Source organism: Hoplias malabaricus, chromosome 3 (assembly GCF_029633855.1).
Source record: "Hoplias malabaricus isolate fHopMal1 chromosome 3, fHopMal1.hap1, whole genome shotgun sequence".
NCBI classification, from domain to species: Eukaryota; Metazoa; Chordata; class Actinopteri; order Characiformes; family Erythrinidae; genus Hoplias; species Hoplias malabaricus.
This window is the reverse complement of record NC_089802.1, coordinates 53,112,303-53,134,066: the sequence shown is the minus strand read 5'-3', so window position 1 is coordinate 53,134,066 and position 21,764 is coordinate 53,112,303. Positions and strand designations below refer to the sequence as shown.

The 21,764-nt window shown below is 38.6% G+C and overlaps 1 protein-coding gene across 4 annotated transcripts in view; it reads right to left on the bottom strand.

Moving 5' to 3' along the window:
• gabra5 (gamma-aminobutyric acid type A receptor subunit alpha5) overlaps positions 1-21,764 on the bottom strand; it is a 57,733-nt gene that overhangs the window by 19,961 nt on the left and 16,008 nt on the right. For all 4 annotated transcript variants that reach the window (XM_066666318.1, XM_066666317.1, XM_066666320.1 and 1 more), the window contains one exon: positions 18,440-18,522. In XM_066666318.1, coding sequence (XP_066522415.1) covers positions 18,440-18,522 — 83 coding nt within the window. The remainder of the gene's footprint in view (positions 1-18,439; positions 18,523-21,764) is intronic.

Below are 21,764 nucleotides of genomic sequence, written 5' to 3'. Positions count from 1 at the left end.
CGAATACTCATGCTATTACAGTAATGAACATAGGAGATCGCATGAGAACATAAACAAAACAACAATACATTTAATTCAAGTGTGTGTATATATTTAGTCTCCTGTTCACTTTGTTTTGGGGTGTATTTTGTCTGGTATGGCAACCCCCTGTCAGAACACAAGCGCAGAGAACCCAGAGGTATTTTCTTCACTCAAAGTGTGAAGAAACTATATAAACGCTTTCAAACAATGAATAAAAGAACATGCAAAACTGAAAACGTTCTAGCTTTCCCACTGTAACAAGCACTGTTCAAAGCCTTCTGATGAGATGCAATATGTTTACAGTTAAGTAGTAACTTATAAACATTGTTTATTTACTTATTTTTTAAAACTCTTCTTAACCTATCTTATTTACTCTTCCTTCTTTAAACGCTGGAGGTATTGTGATAACATTATTGGCCATAATCGCCTAGCTCTATTTTGGGTGGCTCATTTGGGGTGTTTCACTGCACCCAAGTCTTGTATTATTTCCAAAGAAAAGCGTGAATTGAAACTGAATGCTCTGGAGCAGCTAAGTGTCTGCTAGGGGGGTATACATCCACAAAGCAATGGGCAGTGGAAGAGCAGACTTGAGGGTTCTTTGGAGTGACTATAGTCAGTATCCCTGGGATGAATAACCAACACTAGCACTGGACCTCACAAACACTTTTAGGGCTCAATGCTAACAAAGTTTTCCTAAAAGAACTCTTAATTTTACCTTTGGCCAGTCAGGTGTGCAATTTGGGCAAAATAGTGTAGTACAGGTGTCATACACTTTAATATAACACATGTAAAACACTATAATAATCAAACTGGCACACCTGACCAGTTTACATCAACATGTTGTACACTTCCAGCTTAACACTCACCACATAAAGTTCTTAAAAATACTCACATAATCTTTATGTCCCTATTGTCTTGTGATATTTGCACTAATTTGTGACTATTTTCTTTTTATGTCTGCGTCAGAGTTTCACTACAACACTGTTTTTGTACAGTCAAAATAAAACTGAATTGAACTGAATAGTGGATAAGTGGCTACGTGTAGTGTTGCTTTCACATAGCTCCAGGGTTGTGGGGTTGTGGGTCTGCGTGAATTAATGAATGAACAGTGGCTATTTCCCATCATCATCATCATCTCAGCCATGAAGCCTTGAAATAATTTTCACGTTCTGAGATCACCACATTTTCCCAAACATGCAATTACACCAATGTTTTCTGATACAGCTTCTGCACCCAGCTCTAAGAAAAGTAGCCTCTTTTGTGTCTCATAAGAAAACAAGACTCCCCCATTTTAAAGAATCCAGAACAAAAGAACAAAGCTTGCTCCATGGCGAAAACAACTTTAATGTAGTCAAGATACAGCAGTTGTTGCACTTTCTATATGAGAAAATATGATAAGTATGATGTGTTTGCCACTGGGTTCCCAGCTGTTCTGTAGCAGATATGAGTGTGTATGTATCTCTCCAAGTAGCTTTCACTTGGGTTTGTTGTGCTGTGTTTGGAGTCTAATCTTCGTAACGTTACTCTGGAAGATGTATGCAGGCTGTAGCTTGAGAAGCAATGATTCCTTGTTGTAGTGGGAAGATAAGAGCTCATTACAGGTGGAAGAGAAGCAAAGACTATGTATAAGAGGCATGCAGAAAAATGGAGTACACTCAGATAATGACAGACCAAGATACTTTAACTAATGATCATAATCTTCCTTCTCCAACCACACTCTTTCACATAAAAGCCTGTCCACCACTGTTGGGCTTTACAATAATACATTTAAAAAATACTGGAACCTCTTTAGAATAGTTCTTTTTCATTGTTATTATGTTTTTAACACATTAATAGTCATTAATGATCAGTTATCACACATTGATAGAATGGGCAACAGTGACCTGTTTGCCAAATAGTAAATCCACATCCATCTTCATTGTTAAACCTCAGATCTTGCCAGGTATTGATCTTACTTTGTCTTCTCCATTAGTCAGTGTTAACCCTGTCAGCTTCAGCACATTTGTTAAGTTTAAACATTTAATTAATTAACCACAGTCAGAGTGTCTTTTATACATCAGGGATAATGTGGTGTGTACCTTGAAATACGAAATGATTAAATTCACATCCTCAGGTCTCTTTACATTGACATTTTCAGTAAGTTCTCTGACACGTTTCCTATTAGATAAAAATTGGTTATTGTGTCTTTCCGTCACTGTGTAACAAATGATTATTAATGACCTTTAAGGGCTTTACAACCAAATTAATAACCATGTATTAAGCTGTTTTTTAAACCATTTATAAACATTTAAAAATGTTTTCTTATATTAAAGTGATTCCAAAATCCAAAAATTGTTTGTTGCAATACTGAGACGTAAGAGTCTTCAAGGTACACTCCAGCATTTCCCAGACTAATCTCTAACACATCTATAAAGACACAGTTTATTGCAAAGGCCAATCATTTTGAAACATTGCCTTGTATTAGAGCAGAAGATATTTTTGCTACATTCACATTACCACACATTTTTTTCTCCCCTTAAAAGGAGCAATTAGTATGATATTTACTGTACTTAGTCATAAAATGTCCAGGGTGTGTGATCATAGATTAAGGAAACTAAAACACTGCTGCCTCTCACAAGATTGCTAAAGCAGTATATTCTCTTTGAGGATTGCCCAGTCCAGAGCAGAGCTCCTATGAACCCGCCCTGAATAGATGCCTATGAATAGATGCCTATGAATAGATTAAAAGGAGTAAAGGCCATAGGTTTTGCATTTTATGTAAAGAAAGTGAGGCATAGCGACATTTGAAAGATGTCAGGACTGTGTTTTGTGTGTTTTATATAAAGGAGAATAACACCATGATTGAAAGGGATAAATATCATTTTGTTTGTTTGTTTTAAAGATTTTGGTGCATATTTGTGTGTATTTCTCCATGGTGTGTGTGTTTAAATAAATTAAGGAGTAAATACTGTGTTTGAAAAGCCACACGTATTCACCTATTTAAGGTGGACCGGAGAATTCAAGCTTGGTAGTACACAGCAAATATAAGGGTTAACTGGTAGGTAGATGTTTTAATGACATGATGTACACTTGGTGGTGTGTTTTAAAAGGATATGATGGGAAATAAGTGTTTCAAAACTAGTTTTGTTTATAAACCTAGTGCTAACTTTGGCTCTTAAGGTGGAATAGACAATTCAACAACCTGGCGAATAACGCCATTAGGACTCGTAAACTGACAATGTAAGGTGGAATGAAATGTTTGACGACAAACATTGTGAATAAGATCTGCTTCCTAAACGACATTTATGGTGGAAAGGAAAATCGATAAGTAACACCATCATTTCTAGCCAAAATATTTCAGGTGGCAGAAAAGACTTGTAAATGCAGGGAAAAGACGACCATATGTTTACTTTTTTGCGTAGATGTTTTAGTGAAATGATGAACTCTTTTCAGTGTAAATGGCACATTCTTCTTGGCTATTGCGGTCCAAGTTCTTAAACTCATCTCTTGCTTGTTAGTTCAGTTTTCCTCAAACTGCCAACCTGCTCGAGCTTCACGTCTGGGGAGGAGGCCGACAGCTCTCTCCACTGTTTTGAAACTGTATTGTAGTTCTGATTTTAAACGTTCTGTGTCAGTATTACATATTGCTCCTTTAAATGTAACTTAGATCTGACCTTCAGTTGTCACCTCAGCCAGCACAGCAATAAAACAGCAGTGGAGGAGAGGCTTGGGTTGAGACCCAAAAAACACCACATACTCCCTACATAGTGCACTTCACAGATTATAAAACAAAATACTACACCCAGACAGTGCACTGGATCGAGACGAAGATGCAAAGCTCACAGTGGATAATAAGTGGTTTTATAATTCAACATACAGCACAGTATTTGAGTGCAGAAACCAACATTGTGCAATGCAAAGAATTTAGCTGATCTTTTGGTATAAACCAGTTAAAACTGCCATATTTTTACCTTCTTTTTTTTAATCATGTAGAGTTAACAAGCTTTTTGCTGTCTTCCTGAGATAATTGATACACCCAAGATACAAATGCATCCATTTTCCCTGTTTTAATACAAAGCTTCATCTCGAAAACATGTCGGTGAAGGAGGTGACGTGCCAATAATTGATAAATTTAATTTATGCATGTGTTTTGTTTGGTAAAATAATTTGGTAGTTCTTGAAAGGTTGGGCAGTGTAAGTAAAAGGCCAAGAGTTCATTCATGTGCATTTAAGGAGAGCCACAGAGAGGGTGCGCTGTGTGAGCTCACTGATTAGTGATGTCACACTATGAAAACGGGTGTGTTTTGGACCTTTCGGCTCGTTGCAGAGAAACAAGCTCAGGGCTCTCACTAATTGACATTATTATTATTTGATTGACGTGTTCACCCTTTTATAGAGAAATGACCAGTATTGTCACTTGAATCGAGTTTAGTTTTTTATTATAATTATTTCTTATTAGAAAGGATTTTTGTTCTAAAATAATTATTTTCATTTACAGAGATGCTGTTGATTATTAATTTATGAACAAAAGGTTGTTTATTGTCTGTTGATGTTTGCATTTGACATAAGACCACTGAGGATGATTTATTAATAGATTACGTCATTAACGATTATCGAGCAAATATAGGACTGAACATATGAAGGCCGGTCCTTGAAAATATTGTCTTAGATGAAACCGGTCCATGGTGCAAAAAAGGTTGGGGACCGCTGCGCTAAACCACAAGTGCCTGTAAGCTGGCCAGCTATGCTTCTAAACAATGTAGAACCCGGACACTGCCCAACCCTATTTCTGACACTATAAAGGTTTTCTAGTAATAATATATAAGTAATAAGCCTATAAAAACTTTGGACGTTAAAGGGTTAAGTTAAGCAAGTTAAGTGTAATTTATTCTTGATAATATTTTTATGAATTTTCAATAAAGATTAAAAATTAAAGAGTAAAATGGAACTCACGTTACATAAGGGCCAGTGAAATTCTGTCACTGTTATAACAAGAAAAAATTTTTAAAATAAAAACACCCAGCTCAATCCGTTGTCATAACGTGCTATGACATTTCACCCTGAAAAATGTCATGACACAACCTAATGTCACCAAATATCTGTGTCACTGTGTCACTTATTTGACGCCTTTTGGAAAATATTATTTATAAATGTTTATATCAGTTATCATTAAGGGCTTATGTAGGTGTCCTACAGTCTTCAAACGAGTGCTCTACTGTCTTACTGTACATTCCAGTATAAACAAACAAACATACCATCCCTGAATTCCCTGCAATATATATATATATATATAGAAGGAAAATACCAAGAACTAAGACCTTAATTTCAAATTTCACAACACACATGCAAGATTTCACCAACAGAAATTGTCAATACAATTTCCGCAAAGTAGAGGAAAGATATATTTTTTATGTATTTAAAGAGTATTTGGACTTTTAAACCCCTCCCTGTACTGTTAACAACCCACCCTTTGCATTAAACAGTCATTCTATAATATTTTTCAGTTGGAACTGCATGTGATATCCTACCAGTTTCTTTAATAGAGTCATTCCTTAGCTGTGATTTAGCAAGTAAATTTCACTTGGATGTGGACATGAACAATACATGTACTGTACGTAAGAAATACTTGTAAATGACATATTTTGTCACCTACAGGCCTAGTCTAATAGATGTAAATAATAAAAAAAAATATTTTGGCTATTCATCTTTCACATTTTTGCTAGATTTTCCCTCAATATCCGCGATATAGCAGCCATAAGCCCCCTTGAAAAAACCACGAAGTAGCGAATCAGCGAAAGATGAAACGCGAAGTAGTGAGGGATTACTCTAATGGTGTTTGCATAAGAGGCGGAGTCTGAATCATGAGGTTGTCATTGTGGGTGAAACTATATCCAAAATATCTACAGAGTAACCTGGATAAGTGTCCCTCTGATGGTGTTCATATAAAAAGATGGAGTCAGACAATCAGGAAGTTGTTTTTTTGGGTGGGCCTGTAGCTCTATTGTCTATAGAGTGTGGAGCTAAAGATGGGTCAGTGTAGTTTGATTGAACTTGGTCTCAGTCACTGACTGATGCAGTAATTTTATATACTTTTTCCATGTTTTTACAGTGTACTGTTCAGCCATCTAGGAAATTATGCAGACATTTGGGCAGTGTAACTTTTGCATTGTTTTCAAAAGTAAAAGACATTTTCACTGCACATAAATCTAGAATATCATATTTTGTCAATAAAAATAATTTATAAATAGAAATAAAAACCTGTGCAACAGTTGTTTTCGAACATGTCACTTTGCAGAAAAATGCCCTATTAAACTGTCCCCCTATGGATGAGGATGATTTAACTTCTATCGGCAGTAATAACAGAATATTTCATTTTATAAAATTCCTCCTCTGGTGGAAGGACAGTCATTTTCAGAAGGAACGAATGGTTTGAGGTTTGCCTGTCTGTCACTATATCACTGTCAGTCTGTCTCAGTCTTTCTGGCAGATAATAGAGGTGTGACAGAAGCTCCTGGGGCACTGGCCTTTAAAAATAACTCCATCAGCTCACTCAGTGCTGGTTAACACCCACACACAGCAATGTCCTTAAAGCCCATACCTTTTAACACAGGATTAGAGCTGGAACAGGATCCAGCACTTTCTCCTGGCTCCCCCACTGCACTACCACACAGCAGCCAGCCTTAACTAGTTCAGCTCAGCAGCAGAGAAACAGGTGGGCTACCGGAGATGAAGCTGGATTATATCTGGAAAGATGATTTATTTATTTATTTATTTTATTTTTTGGGTTAGGACATGGTTCCTGTTTTTTTTTCTTCTTTAAATTCATTTTAAGCTTGTGTGTGCACTATGCAGCTGCCTGTGTGTGTGTTTTTTTTCTAAGAGAGTCCATTTTTATAATATAAAATACAATGCTAAAATTCCAAAACTGAATTACAAATAAGGCTGCCCATTCACCATCATATAATAAAGAACATATCCCCTGTTTATGAAGCAGTAGTAATGATATTGCTCCTTTTCTAGCTCTATATTTCCAGTCAAGAGGTCATTAAGTACAAGAGTATTTTAAGTAATGAGCATTTGCTGTTATTGCACTGTCCATCCTTTTCAAGAGATGGTTACAAATGGGATATTTTTCCACATCTCAATTTCAAAAAGTTGTTTACCTTTTTTGCTTCTCATTAACAATCTTAGGCACATTCAGTGATGTCACTAATTTTAGATGATATTTCATCACAGGGTGAGGATGTCCAGAAACATCCTTTTGTTCAGCTCTGAAGTGATCGAGGTGCTTGATGGTCTTTCAAAGTCGAAAGCGTTAAGTACTGGTGTAGCACTGAAGGAGCTGGTGGACTTATTATAAATAGTCACACATTGTCTTTTTAGATTGTTTAATATTTTTCTGTTTTGGAGTCCCCTGATTTTCCACTTATTTTCCTTTGATTTTTCCCTTCCTTATGCAACTGGATTACTTAAAATCTAATCCTCAGCAGTCACACCGCTCCAGGGGCCTGGAGGTTGTGGGTTCGATTCCCGCTCCGGGTGACTGTCTGTGAGGAGTTGGTGTGTTCTCCCCGTGTCCATGTGGGTTTCCTCCGGGTGCTCCGGTTTCCTCACACGGTCCAAAAACACACGTTGCAGGTGGATTGGCGACTCAAAAGTGTCCGTAGGTGTGAGTGTGTGAGTGAATGTGTGTGTGTCTGTGTTGCCCTGTGAAGGACTGGCGCCTTTTCCAGGGTGTATTCCTGCCCTGCGCCCAATGATTCCAGGCAGGCTCTGGACCCACCACGACCCTGAATTGGAAAAGCGGTTACAGATAATGAATGAATGAAGGATAATCCTCAGCATTTTATCCTGAAAAATGAGAGTAGTTAATAGCTGTTTTGACAGGAAATTAAATAAAAAGAAGGGTGGTCTCTGACTTTTGCATAACATATGCACATATATTTGTATTGCCAATGAGCTGCCCTAGGCAGGTATGTTCATGCTACTTTACATACAGTGAGCAATATAAGTTTCCTACACAAAGTATTGGAACTTTTCTTTCAAAACAAAAACCAAAAAAAAAAATCCAACAAACTGTTAATTTTGCATTGCACCGGTTGTGGCAAGTGTCCTATATATATATAAATACACACACATTCAGGATGCTGTGTAATCCTAAACATAGTTCAGTAATCCATGTACACCAAACAGCCATAACATTGTTTATATGCTTAATGTCCTTTCTTTCAGCTCCACTGACCCCGGCGGAGCACTTGGCAGTTGTACAATTAGACAGTAGTCCATTTAATGTTCTGCATATTAGGGCTGTCACAATAACCACAATTTTGTAACACAGCGTTTATGGACCAGCCCACCGCAGGCAATGGCAAGCAACTATCACAACCTTGGTGTATATCATCACTGTCCAATTAGAAACATGTATTTCTCAAAATAGTAACTTTACAGGAAAAGGAAAAAAAAACGTTCTTATTTTCAATGGAAGTAATTGTAAAAAGACATTATTCCAAGTATTTTTTAAAAAATGGTGATGTTTTGAATTGGACAGCAATGATGTTCACTTTGAATTTAGTGAAAGTTATATATATTTGTTTAAATAAACCATAAAGCAAAGATGATAAAATGGAAACAACGGCAGCATGCCTAGTCACAAAACCAAATGCAGCTTTGCCAATTTGGGAGCATCTCAGCTTTCAACCAAATGAGGGAAGAAAAAAAAAAGTCAGCCAGTTTAGATGAGGCAGTATGCAAAATTTGTGCAGGAAAGGTCTCTGTGAAATACTTTGAATTGGAGATCTCATCTAGCTACCTATCATCTACTTATTCAAGCCCAACTGCCTCCACAAGCACTAAGTATTGGAGCAGTCTCAGAAAGAACAGTTCAGGTATGAACTGATCACAAACACCACTCCAACTCATATGCACTGGAAGGTGCTTCATCATGCTAAAAAATGCCAAATCCTGTAAAATGCCTGTGATGTAGGGCTCTTATACTCCTCTATTTACTTCAAAGCAATGGATGAGATGACCTGGAGTAGAGCTGGGTGATATTTAATATAGAAAATAAAATATATGCAAATAGTATGCAAATATCCCCAAGGAAAGTTTTCACTGGAACAATGTAAATCATTTTGATTACATTCTCCAAATAATGAAAAAGTCACTTCTAACAATTTTCTTATAACAAAAAAGTGTTAGGGTCAGAAAATGGGTTTAGAATATTATCACCTGTAGCGTTTGAAAATGTAGAAAAAGTAATAAACAAATAACCCTAACCCTCCCAAGTTCTGAACAGTAAACATTTAACAAGCATTTAACTCATTAAAAGGCTTGTAATGCTGTGAAAACTAGAATGTTTACAGTTCAGCACTTCAGTGTTGATTGTGAGTGTTTCTTTAGAGAAGCAGCCGGATCTGTGGGGTCAGATCCAATTTCAAAAAACTGGGAGCAGAGCAAACTTTGAGTGAAGTGGAAAAAAACATTCGCTTTATCGTCCAGCACTATCTTAGACCAATGTCTAAGTGTGTGTTCTTACTGTGTCCTTGTGGGTTTCCTCCCACGGTCCAAAAACACATGATGGCATGTGGATTGGCTACTCAGAAGTGTCCATAAGTGTGAGTAAATGTGTTGCCCTGTGTTGGACAGGCACCACCTCCAGTGTATTCCCAGTGATTCCGGGTAGGCTCCGAACATACTGCAAACCTGGACTGGATAAGCGGTTACAATTAATGAATTGCATCAACAATGGGTTCACCTTCAAATTATTGAAGCGATGTTGATATATACACATCACAGCATTCAGTGTTCTATGTTACAGGATACAGTGCATTACCAACAATTTTACTGCAAGCTTTGAGGAAATATGACCACAGTCACTAATCCTACCCTGTAAAACAGGCCTACAGAGAAGACACTGCTGAGGTATGCTTGCTTATAATAAAAATCCCTCCTGGAGGTGAAATATAGTAGTGCTATAGCTATGAATATGACTCAGTAAGCTGTGATTTATATAATCTTTTGACAGGAATCAAAGCTGACATACCACTGCATGTCCCAAGGCTCTACTGCAGTAAGACATGGATTATCCATATATGGAGGGTAAATATAGGGATATGAGCCTCAAAACACCTATCATAAAACCATACAGTGGTCCAATTTCAATTATTAGACCCATAAATCTCAACCAGCTCTATAAGAAAGATAGTGAAATGGCGGTTTGCTTAGTACCTAGTTTGGGTAACATATGCTATGGATTCTGTATTCAACAGACATGACAAATGCACTTACATAAGACACTATATGATGCTGTTTTATTCCGTTTTTTAGTCATTAACAAGCATACAAAGGCCATACAATATCATACAGCACTTGTTATAATAAAATATATAGGTGCCTCGTAACTATACTATAGAGAAAAAACATCTCAGATACACTGACTATTATTTTGTTGTGATACATATTGAGAAAAATATAGTTTATTTGATATCAGCCCATTTATGAACAGTGACTTTTCCATTTATTGATTAATTTTTCTTTTGTAAACAATGGATTAAAATTATTATTCAGTTTAGTTATTTGTATAGTTTGGGCACCCAAACACTTGCATATTACCTGTAAAGATGGTAGAAGTTTTACTTAGGCTTTTAAAACAGCTGAATCTGTCAATACAAAGCACACCTTTTTATCCACTAATATTAAAATGATATAGGTTTTCAGGCCACTCTCTTTCTCTCGGTTTGTGTCTGCTGATGGGCCAGAGGAAGAGGACTCTCCTGCTGTGTGCGCATAATTTCTGGTAAATTAAAGTTAATCAAGTAATTAAGTTGCTGAGTTCCTGAATTTTAATCAGTATTAGAGAATTATATATTAGAAAGTTGAAGTCACCCTATATATTTCACTGTGAATAAATGAGATGCGGTGAACTTACACTATTCATCAGTGAATTCAGCTAATTTAAGGTGTGCCCATTCCATACATAATCTGAACTGTGCAGAGAGTTTGTAGAATCCACATACAACCACAGGAATTTCAGTGAGATGCTCTGGGTCATACACATTGAGCTTTAGATCACCGTGTCCAATATTAAAGTCTAGGCTGGAGAATATAAAGCACTGCTACACGAATGTTTGGTATGAGTTCATTTTAGAAGAAATGTTGTAATGTATATGTTGTAATGTCCATATTTGTCCATATTCATTAATGTGTGTTGTTTATCACAGAAAAGTCTGAGAGGTGGGCAGCTGCATGATTTCATTGTAGTGAGCGTTTAAACCTTCATCCATTTGGCATTGGCTACTGCCTCAAGATGCTAAAATTACTTGATCTGACTACAGAACAACAGGAGGCCATTCACCTAATTATCATATTCTAGCCAAAGGAAAGTGACCAGTGTAAGCCCAGTTTTTCCTGCTGGAAGGTAGAAATTTGCATTCCTCTGGGCTGTAAGCCACAGATGGCAAACGTGACAGCAGTGAATTAATCCCAGTCTATATGATGATAGGCAACATTTTTACAGGAGCCTCCTGCTGCGCTCCTCTTGCCTGAAGTGAGAAAACTGAAGTTTACGCAACTGGACAGGCAGATGGTGCTTTGTTGACATGATAAGGTCCTTGTGTTGGAACAGCACTGGAAGGCATCAAAGCAACAGAAAAAAACCTATTGAAAACTATTAAAAGTCACTCATTTGGTCTGTGTTTGGATCTGTATGTTCAAAGAGAGCGGTTTGTGGCTTGATGCTCAAATGATGTGTTAGAGTCACTCACACTGCCACTGTATTAAGCCATCTGTTATATAGTTAGGACTACAGAGGAAAATCAAGGAAGACAGAAAAGAGAGCAGAGTGTGAGAGATACAGAGAGAGTAGTTTGACACAGACATTGAGATCAAATCGAAAGATGAAGGAAACATCAGCTGAAGTGGTTCTCCTGAGGAAAAAGAACCCAGGAATCTAAGATTACACGTGCAGATTCATTTACGGCATTAGGAAAATACACTTCGTATCTAGAGAGATTTCAGATTTTAAATCATGTTAAAGAGAGAAGCTAATGTAGTTTAGGGAACTTATCCAATGGCCTTTTACCCAAGTAGGCAATTGAATGTCTTCTTCATAGAAGGCAACAGTATTACCCTCTACGTTACAAACGTCCCTCTTTTAGTTTCTGTAAAGATCTCAGTAGAGTCATGTTTCTCTGTAACTAAAAACAAGAAACTTAATAGAACTTCACCCATTTCACACCAAATACTGAATTCAGATGTTCCGAGAAACTGTGCTTGCAAGAGCAAGAGCAAGAGAGAGAGAGAGAGAGAGAGAGAGAGAGACTGCATAATTATTTTTCACTGTGCCATCCAGTATTTTGAGAGTCCCACCACCTGGGAAGCTGCTGAGTACGGCAGGTCTGTGGAACACCACAGCAGGACATCAGCAAAATCATCCGAGAAAAACAGGACACGAGGGAGGGGGAAGCCAGACAGAGAGAGGAAAGATGGATAGAATGTAAAAGAGAGATAGGTCAAAAACAAAGGAGCACCAGAGTGAACCAGAGGAAATAAGACTGAAAAGGCAGATGAGCATGTGTGGACTAAACATAGTTCAAATGTCCCATAAGGGACTCCCGAGTGGTGCAGCGGTCCAAGCTTCATCACAGACAGTTCAATCCCTGCAGCTGCCTCAAGATTCTAAGCACAGATGCTGGAAGTCCAAGAGCGCACAAATGGCATTGCTCTTCCTGGGTGGGCAGGATGACTCTCCCATCTCCTACATCATCTAAGCACAGTGCTGTTGGCTGATATGACAGATGGGCAGTTGGCGTTCTCCAGTGTGTTGAGTTGTCCAATTATGTAGCATTAGCGGCAGCCGGAACGAGGCCATGGCTGGCTTCACATCATGTCTTTGAAGAAGAAGAAAGGAAGCACATGCTTACCTTCACACTTCAGGTTGTTGGAAATGTGTGTTACTGGCAAGTGCCCTAACACTGAATGGAACTGGCAATGACTTATGATTCAAGAGAATCATTAAAACACACATGTGCTCATCCAATACTTCTTCTGAAATCAAGTGCATCAAATGGGAGTTGGCAACTAAGGGCAACATGGTGGAGCAGCAGGTAGTGTCGCAGTCACACAGCTCCAGGGACCTGGAGGTTGTGGGTTCAAGTCTTGTGTGTTGTGAGCTGTGGGTATGAAGTTGGTCCAGAGAGCTCTCATTTCATTTCATGCTTTTCTAAGGTGACTAACCATGCTGTGAGTACACAACTGAACATCTGTTATCAACTGTGGCTTAAAGTTAATTCACTATGTATGAGAACAAGTGTCCACAAACATGATAACTACATATTTTGTATTAATAGCTGTGTATTTACTAATGAGAATACAGTATGTAGTTCCCTTAAGATAAATGCAAGACAATGTAATCCCAAACACTACAGGAACGATTTTCAAATGTACATCAGTTAGAATAGTACTCTGTTCCTTTTGGAAGACACAACTGTCAAACTAGGCGTCTGCTGCTGTTATTCAACCAGGCAAACAAAAGCTGCTGAATTCAGACAGCTTTTATATAAGGCCTTATATAATCAGGCACAATTCTTTGAGTAAACACTTTTTACTGACTCGCTTCAAAGTTAAATTACCAATCAAATACTGGTACTGCCATCTTTGTTTACACCACCCTCATCTGGTAATGGACTACTGGAAATCTCACTAGTGATTAAGTATTCCCTAGCAGTAAATCAGAGGAGTTATACCACCATCAGACAAAATCTACAGGATTAAAACGGTAGACAAAAAGGCTGTAATAAATAACATATCAATCAAGGGGAAATTAAATATCGGGTAGGGCTTGCTTCCATTGGTTTTCATCAAGACGAAAATTAAGAACTTGCAAAGAAATTATTCATCGTGCTTCGAGACAGCGGACTGCAGACGTCAACTAAAAGAGGCCATAAAAAGCCCCCAAGCACATGTGCTGGATAATTCATTAACATTTATTAACAATGTACTATATATTCATGAAAATTTTACTCAACCCTCATCAAACATTAAACTGCGTGCTACGCTATAAGTTGCAGTGAAGGCAAAAATTGTTTCTGGAGCCATTAACATGTTTACAAGCTGAAGCAGTTATAGCAATCAAATGGAGGAAATACTGCCCAACGCATACTGTCATTTCTTGACCATTAATTTTAAATAAATATTGGTTCAACTTCCACTATTTGTCCTTGCCCTCACAGCAAAACCACAATCAGAAATGATATCCCCTCGTGAGAGACCACAGAAACAAACACCATTATCTTAATGTACATTAATGCAGCGAGATTACATTGCATGTCATTTTGACCTATTTCTATAGCTCCTGTCATCATGAAAGGCTTACCTAGTTTTAAGAGCAACTGGTGTTTTGGAACGAGGGTTATAGGTAAGAACTGTATGCGTTTTGAGCTCTAGAAAGAATCTCATCAGGGACAAAGACCGTATAATTTTAGACGAAAGGAAACAGTTGTTAACAATATCTTTAGACGGAGACAGCCTCTGTCTGAGAGCAGAATACAGAGGGATTGTAGACAGTGCAGTTGGATGAACCAGGATAAACCTATATGACCTCATATGCACATGTGACCTTTACTATGGTCAGTGGATTACAAAAGTAACCAGCAGGCAGAGGCCCACTGAATTGGACACAGCACAGAAAACCGAGTGCCATTTTTAGTAGCTGGGGGCAGGGTGGAGGGGTTTGTTTCAATGTGCATCATTTCCACATCCACAAACACATTATATCAACACAACTACAGCAAAAAATAAAAAAGGAAATTAACAAACACAATTGAGTTGCTGTCATTTACACTACAGAATACATTTTAAATATAGTGAATAATAACACCATAATAACAAACTGCTTTATGATGCAGCCATTACTGTTATATTTGTATATAACATGTCACACAGCTTGAAGAATCTCCACTGAAGAGCATTACCATAGGCAGGGCCTAGCATCAACATGGCCAATGCCAAGAGTCAGCAAGAGGGTTGTAAAGCAGCAATAAATCACTGAGCAATACATTTGACAGACATCAGTACCTGACCTCACCAATGTTCTTATGGCTAAAAAGGCAAATAAATAAATAAAATGCTCACAGCAATGTTTCAAAGCCTTCAGAGCTTTCTCAGAAGATGAAAGGTTGTTACAGTAGCAAAGGTGAACCAACTGTTAATACGCTTGATTTCAGAAGAACATGCAGGATGTGCAGGTGTCCCCAAACCTCCAGACACCTACAGTATCAATTACTGAACGCATAGAACATTAGAAACAAAAGCACAAAAGAATAAGAAAGGAATAGAGTTTGATCCTGATGTGTTGAAATGGAAGGTGATGCAATGGGTGTTACTAAGACTGGAAACAAAAAACCTTAGAAGCTTTGAAACACCCACAGAGTTAAACTCGATACACTTTCTCGATTATTCAGTACCTTGGACAGCTATCTGTGTGACAGAATTATGCAAATGTTACATATTCCAATCTAGTGTGTGCCAAGTCAACACTACGCAGACAATTTTGTACATGAGGAGTATATTTTGACCCTGGATAAAAGCACACGTATGTTACTTGCATTGAAGATGGAGTGAAGGGGAACACCTCCTACGATGTGAGGCTTTCTCTCTCCCTCTCTCAGTCTCTATCTAAATCTCTCTGTCTGTTACATCTCTCTGGCATCCCTCCATTAACTGGTCCCAATCCATTTGGCAGGCCACAAAACTTCAAACACAGCTCTTGCAAGTCAGAAAATTCCTGCTTCAACACACATTGTGTATGGGGGGAGCAGGACGCAGTCCTAATCCAGCACTGAAATGACCCACTCTACAGGGCCTGCAGGTGATAATCTTAATCCAGCTCCTGAACAAGTACAACATGATAAGATTCAGCGCTGGGTGAAGGATCGGACCGATAATCTGTAACATTCTTTCATGTACTAGGCAACAAGGTTTCACAGGTGTGGTACTGTGTGTTTATAGTGCAGTACAGGTCTGGCCTAGGTATGTATTTGGAGGACTCTAGGAAAAGGTGATCCAAATTATGCATAAATTAAGCAAACAGGTCTGGATTTTACAGGTCAAATAACCAGTATTATATAACAGATCTAGTGCATATATACTGCACTGCGCAGAAGTCAGAGGCCACAGCATTTTACTTTAACAGGTAAACATCCAAAAAAAACTCTATACCACAGAAACAAAACAGACGCCCCAACAAATCTATATTAAATCAAGCATTTTGATATAAAGTGCCAGCCCTGGTCACAGAAGCTTGTGTCAGCTGAAGTTTATTTGCAAAAGTGCAGTGGATGGAAACACGCGAGTCATTTCACTTTTTGCCTGTATTTTTTTTTTTTTTGTGCATAAAATTTGTAAACATTTTGAAAGAAAAAACAGCTTGTGCCAGTGCTCCTAGAACTAACAAGAATATGGGTCCAATCTAACCATTTAATCAACCCAACACATGTTTACCTGTCCCACAGGCTACATAAATCAACAATGACTCAACAGAAACAAACCCAAGCCTGATGTGGTATGTGAAAAAAGCAGATAGCAGACATCTGATTTTTAGGAATGCAGCTATAAATAATGATATAGAAGCAACATGGGACAAAATATCCAACAAATCCTTACAGTTCTAAATGTGTAAATATTCCAAGACGATGTGGTGTAGCCTCAGTGAATAGTGCTTATACACAGGAAATGTTTCAATATACAAAACATGCATATGGTGTTGTCATATTAATATGTAGCTGTATGATTTTTGATTAAAAGACCATAAACAGACATTTTTGCGCAGATAGGGTTAACTTTGTAAATTTGTTAAATAAAAGGTGACATATTATAATCCTTTTTTACACAGTTCTGGGGTCTTAACACGTCTGAGAAACGCTTTGGTCAAAATACCACAAGACTCAAACAGCAGCACCAACATTTTTATCTCCTTTCAGACTAGGCCCAGAGTGTGTGTAGATGCCTAAATTTGTTAATGCACTCATAATGTGATTTATTTATTTTTTAAATGCCCCTTTAAGATGTAACATACTTCCAGTTTAATTACATATCTGAAAGAGAGAGAGAGAGAGAGAGAGAGAGAGAGATGCAAGGGCAGAGAGAGGTGACTCCCCGACTCCCCTCATTACTCTGCTGTCAAAACATGAAGCGAGTCAGAGAGAAATGGTGCATCAGCATCCTCACTAACCCCATCTCTCTTTCTCTGCATCTACTGCTGCACTTTCTTCTCTTATACAGGCTCATCGACGGGGTAATGTTCTCATACAGAAAAGAGATTTTTTGAACCATAATTCACTGCATGAATTTTAAGCTAAATTACCTTACGTTCTCGACTCCTGCTTCAGCAGCTTTTACATTCCAGCTTTCACCATGTGGCTTACAGTGATGGTTAACAAGATAAGAACAATTTTCCTATCAATATACAAAGTGCAACTTCTTTAGGTTTGCACTGTACCTCTGAAGCTAAAATAAAAATATCTAACAAGTAACGAAAGCCCTACTTTTGTCGAGTTGCTAATCTGTATTTACTTACGTGGTTTCGGTAAAAACTGAGAATTGAACTAGGGGAATGCAGGTTTTAAAATGGCTGCTATTATTGTTTTTAAACCATGCATTAGTTGTTTCTATATTATATATCTATATTATATATATACGTCACAAAGTGCCTTCCATAATAGAAGTCAAATGAGCAAAACCCAGCTGGAGGAAGTGTTGATGTTTTATGCAGTCTGTGAGTGTAAACCACTGGCAAACAAACGTCTTGGTATATGCACTACATGGTATATTGTTCATTTATTACTTTCATATCTATCTTAAAGGGTGGCACGGAGGTGCAGCAGGGCCTGGAGGTTGTGGGTTCGATTCCCGCTCCGGGTGACTGTCTGTGAGGAGTTGGTGAGCTCTCCCTGTGTCCGCGTGGGTTTCCTCCGGGTGCTCCGGTTTCCTCCCACAGTCCAAAAACAATTTGTGGAAAAGTGGATTGGCGACCCAAAAAAAAAAAAGTGTCTGTAGGTGTGTGTGTGAATGTGTGAGTGTGTGTGTTCCCTGTGAAAGACTGGCGCCCCCTCCAGGGTGTGTTCCTGCCTTGCGCCCAGTGATTCCAGGTAGGCTCCGGACCCACAATGACCCTGAACTGGATAAGCGGTTACAGATAATGAATGAATGAATATCTAAAGTAAAGAGGCTGCTTGCTGTCTTGTGTTTATTGAAACAGTTTCAACTGTTTTATTTCTTAAGCTGCGCTGATGGTGGTCTGGTTTCATTGTGTAATAAAGGATGATCCGTTTCCTAGGCACCACACATTCCTCTGTGTTGGCTGTCATTTAGTGTAGGCTAAATTGGGGAATGCTTTTTGCAACAAAGCAAGTCAGTCTGAAGGCAAAGGAAGGAGTTGACTTACAGCTTCCAAACTTGAGGGGACAGGCGTGGGCGTCCATGGGGAAATCTTCCAGCTGCATTGGGCATTCAGCAGAAATGGTCAGTCTGGAGAGAAAAGCAAAACTGCTATCAGGTTATCATACTATCATAAAGATAAGTCAACACAGATTATTTAATGACTCTAAACATCAGACACTTTACTGTATTAATACCAATCATCATTTCAGAACCAAATTTATATTAAATGAACGATTTTTGGAACATCTAGGGGTTCTGCTAAACTCGTCTGGATGCAAGATTGGGCTGTGCACATTCTAAGCTTCTCTTTAAGCAAACCACAGCCACCATGATAATGATGACGATGATGATGATGATCATCATCGTGATGGGCACTCCGTAATCTATTCTCAGAAAGAAGGTTAATCCTGCCCTGTAAATGAAACGGCTCTCAGGAAAAGCCGTGTGTGTGTGTGTGTGTGTGTGTGTGTGTGTGTGTGTTTTGTTTTTTTCTAAAACCTATCTATAGAACTAGGGTGCCACCCTGCTACCAGAAGTGAGAATGCTATCAAAGCGCCACGCTAAATCACTGCTATATCAGACACAGCTTATGACCACATGTGCGCGCACACACACACACACACACACACTAGGTCTCTCCCAATTCAAAGCCCTCTATTCCATTTTCTGTGTTATCACTATATATATATTTTTTCAGTTTAGAAGAACACAAGCTGGCGCAGGAAGTGCAGTACCTGTTAAAGTTCCACAGTGCCACCTACTGGACCAATACAATATCACACGCATATGAAAGTATGAATGAATGAAAGAAACGAAACCACACCTTTTTCAAGAATAATCATTTTCTATTGCTGTGGAGCTGTTTTAAGGTCATAAGGTCAAAGATTTGACACAAATTATCAAGGTAAACGGTTACACATGTTCGACTATTCAGCCTGTAGGTATTAAAAACGTTTTTCCAGCACAAACTGCTTTCTGAGGTACAAGGTAGTCTGTCAAAATCAGCACGTTTAAACAGGGCGCTTTTATACTTACCTTGTTTGGTCCAGACCGTCTGACTTAACTTTGTGTGAAACAAAATGGCAAGTGTCAACTGTGCCTCGAACCACAGTCCCGACTGAAGAACCAAGATTTGGTCTGACCAAGAGATCAAACTGGACCGTGGTTCGGTTCGTTTGCAGTGTGAAAACCACCAACTACAGCAGTGCTTCTCAATCCTGGACTTGGTGGGCCTCTGCGTTGCATGATGTAGTTTTCTCCTCGGGTCAGCACATCGGAAATGTTTGTTAATTATTTTATTAGTTGCATCAGGTGCGTTGGGAGCAGAGGAATCCACTGAACTACAGGAAGTTGAGCCAGGCTATCATCACCCAGTAAACAACATTCCCGTGTTATTTTCTTCAACACTTTGCTCTTTTGCATCACCCACATCAAATGTTCAGTTGGGATTAGTTTTACCTGTGTAAGTGGTGTACTACAGGGCATTGATTCTGACAGTGGAATAAATTGCAGAGAAAATGATGAATGTGACCAAATCCACTGGAATTACCATACCCTGCTGCCTTAAGTGAAAACAGTGCATCATAGCATTCAGAGTTGTACACATGAGGAAAAATAACATACAAAACCTCTCCCCTGTCTCACACATTAATTGTCTTTTGTTACTGCTTTATCCCAAACTGCACATTACCACATTACATAAAAATAAAAAATAAATATTGGATAATTATCAGAAGGGCACTAAGCAGTACAGAAGGTAATGTGCATGGGGGTACGGTTTGGGACACAACATTAATCAACCAGTGCAATGAGTCCAACCATTTAAGGTGGAACCGAAAATACGAATAAGAAGCTGATGAAGTAAAATAGCACTGCACACAAAAGCAATATTTTCCCTCTACTCACTGAACTGACCCTCTGCTGATGTCAGATGCAGGCCCCTTTACAAACCAATCAATGTCCATTACGGGGAGACACAGCCCATGTAAGTGATGACAGAAAGAAACCTCATGTTCTTTGCTTTGCTCGCTAAATTGCAGTTTGAAACCAACATGTATCAGAATGAATGTTTACTATGACTTTTGAATAAAACCTAAGCCTAGAGCTAATCTGTGAACAGAAACGTAGCCTTATATACACTGCTGTGTTTCACAAATCACATGGCAGGCTTTCTGCTGCAATAAGCCATGTGCTGCTTGCCAGTGGACAGGCTTACGTTGGAAAGAACACAAGACAAATATTCTGGGCTGGGACTAGCACCTTTCTCTGGGGATGATACAGCTTTAAGCACATGCTTTTGGCAAAAAAAAAAGAACACGTGAAGAAAACAATACATTTGGGACCAAGTGAGAGCTCATTAAGTTTTCTACTAAATGCCTTATTAAATATCCCATTAAGTACGCAGAGGGCTTAATATGGATGTATTTTATGTAAAATGCCTCAAGTGGAAAAGTACCATGCGATGATGCAGTCATGTTAACACATGCATCACTATCTTCTAGGTCTTCCCTCAGTGTCTCTGAGTCATAGAATTTGTGACTGCAGTACAGCTGCAGTGACTTCATCTGCTGTCCTGTAGCCCCCTCTAGTGGGCCGCACAGATAGTGCTGCTCTCTTCCCTCACCACATGACAGAACTATGTTCGAGTTAAGAAGGTTTTAGCCATTAGACATCACTCGGCCAGCGTTCAGCATCCAGAGTTTCCCTAATCCTAATTCTAAGTCCTGGGATGTCTGCTGCTCTGTGTAGTGTGTTCATCGGCCTGCTGAACATGGTAAAAAATTCTTTCCTGTTTTCTGAAAGACATTGAAACCAGTGCCATGAGCCCGGCATGTGTATAGATTACTCTGCTGAGATTTACAACATCTTAATGGAAGTCCCTTTAAACTGATGATCATTTGAGATCAATGTGTGCTGCTGGAGTACAGCAGAAGGAAACCATTTAGGAGAATATTGTTCAGGGCAAGATAGGATTAGCTAAATCAGAGCCAGTGGTGTTAAGAGGTCTTAAACTCCTAAAAATAAAGGTGCTACGAAAGGTACTTTGAACAATGCCACAGACGAACCACTTTTGTTTACATCAGAAAAAACATCTGATGTACAACTGATCTACAACTGTTTAAAAGATGTATGAGTGTGACGCGCCATTTAAATTGTATTCATTTAAAGGTATCAGCAAAAATGGGTCTTTATAGAGGCGAAAGTGCACCTTTATATTTAAGAGTGTATAATACAATGCAATAAGGCCATGGCCTCCAGGATTATCAGCACCTACTGTTGAGACAAACAAAAAAAAAAGTGCTATGAAATGTTTATGAATGTTTATCAGC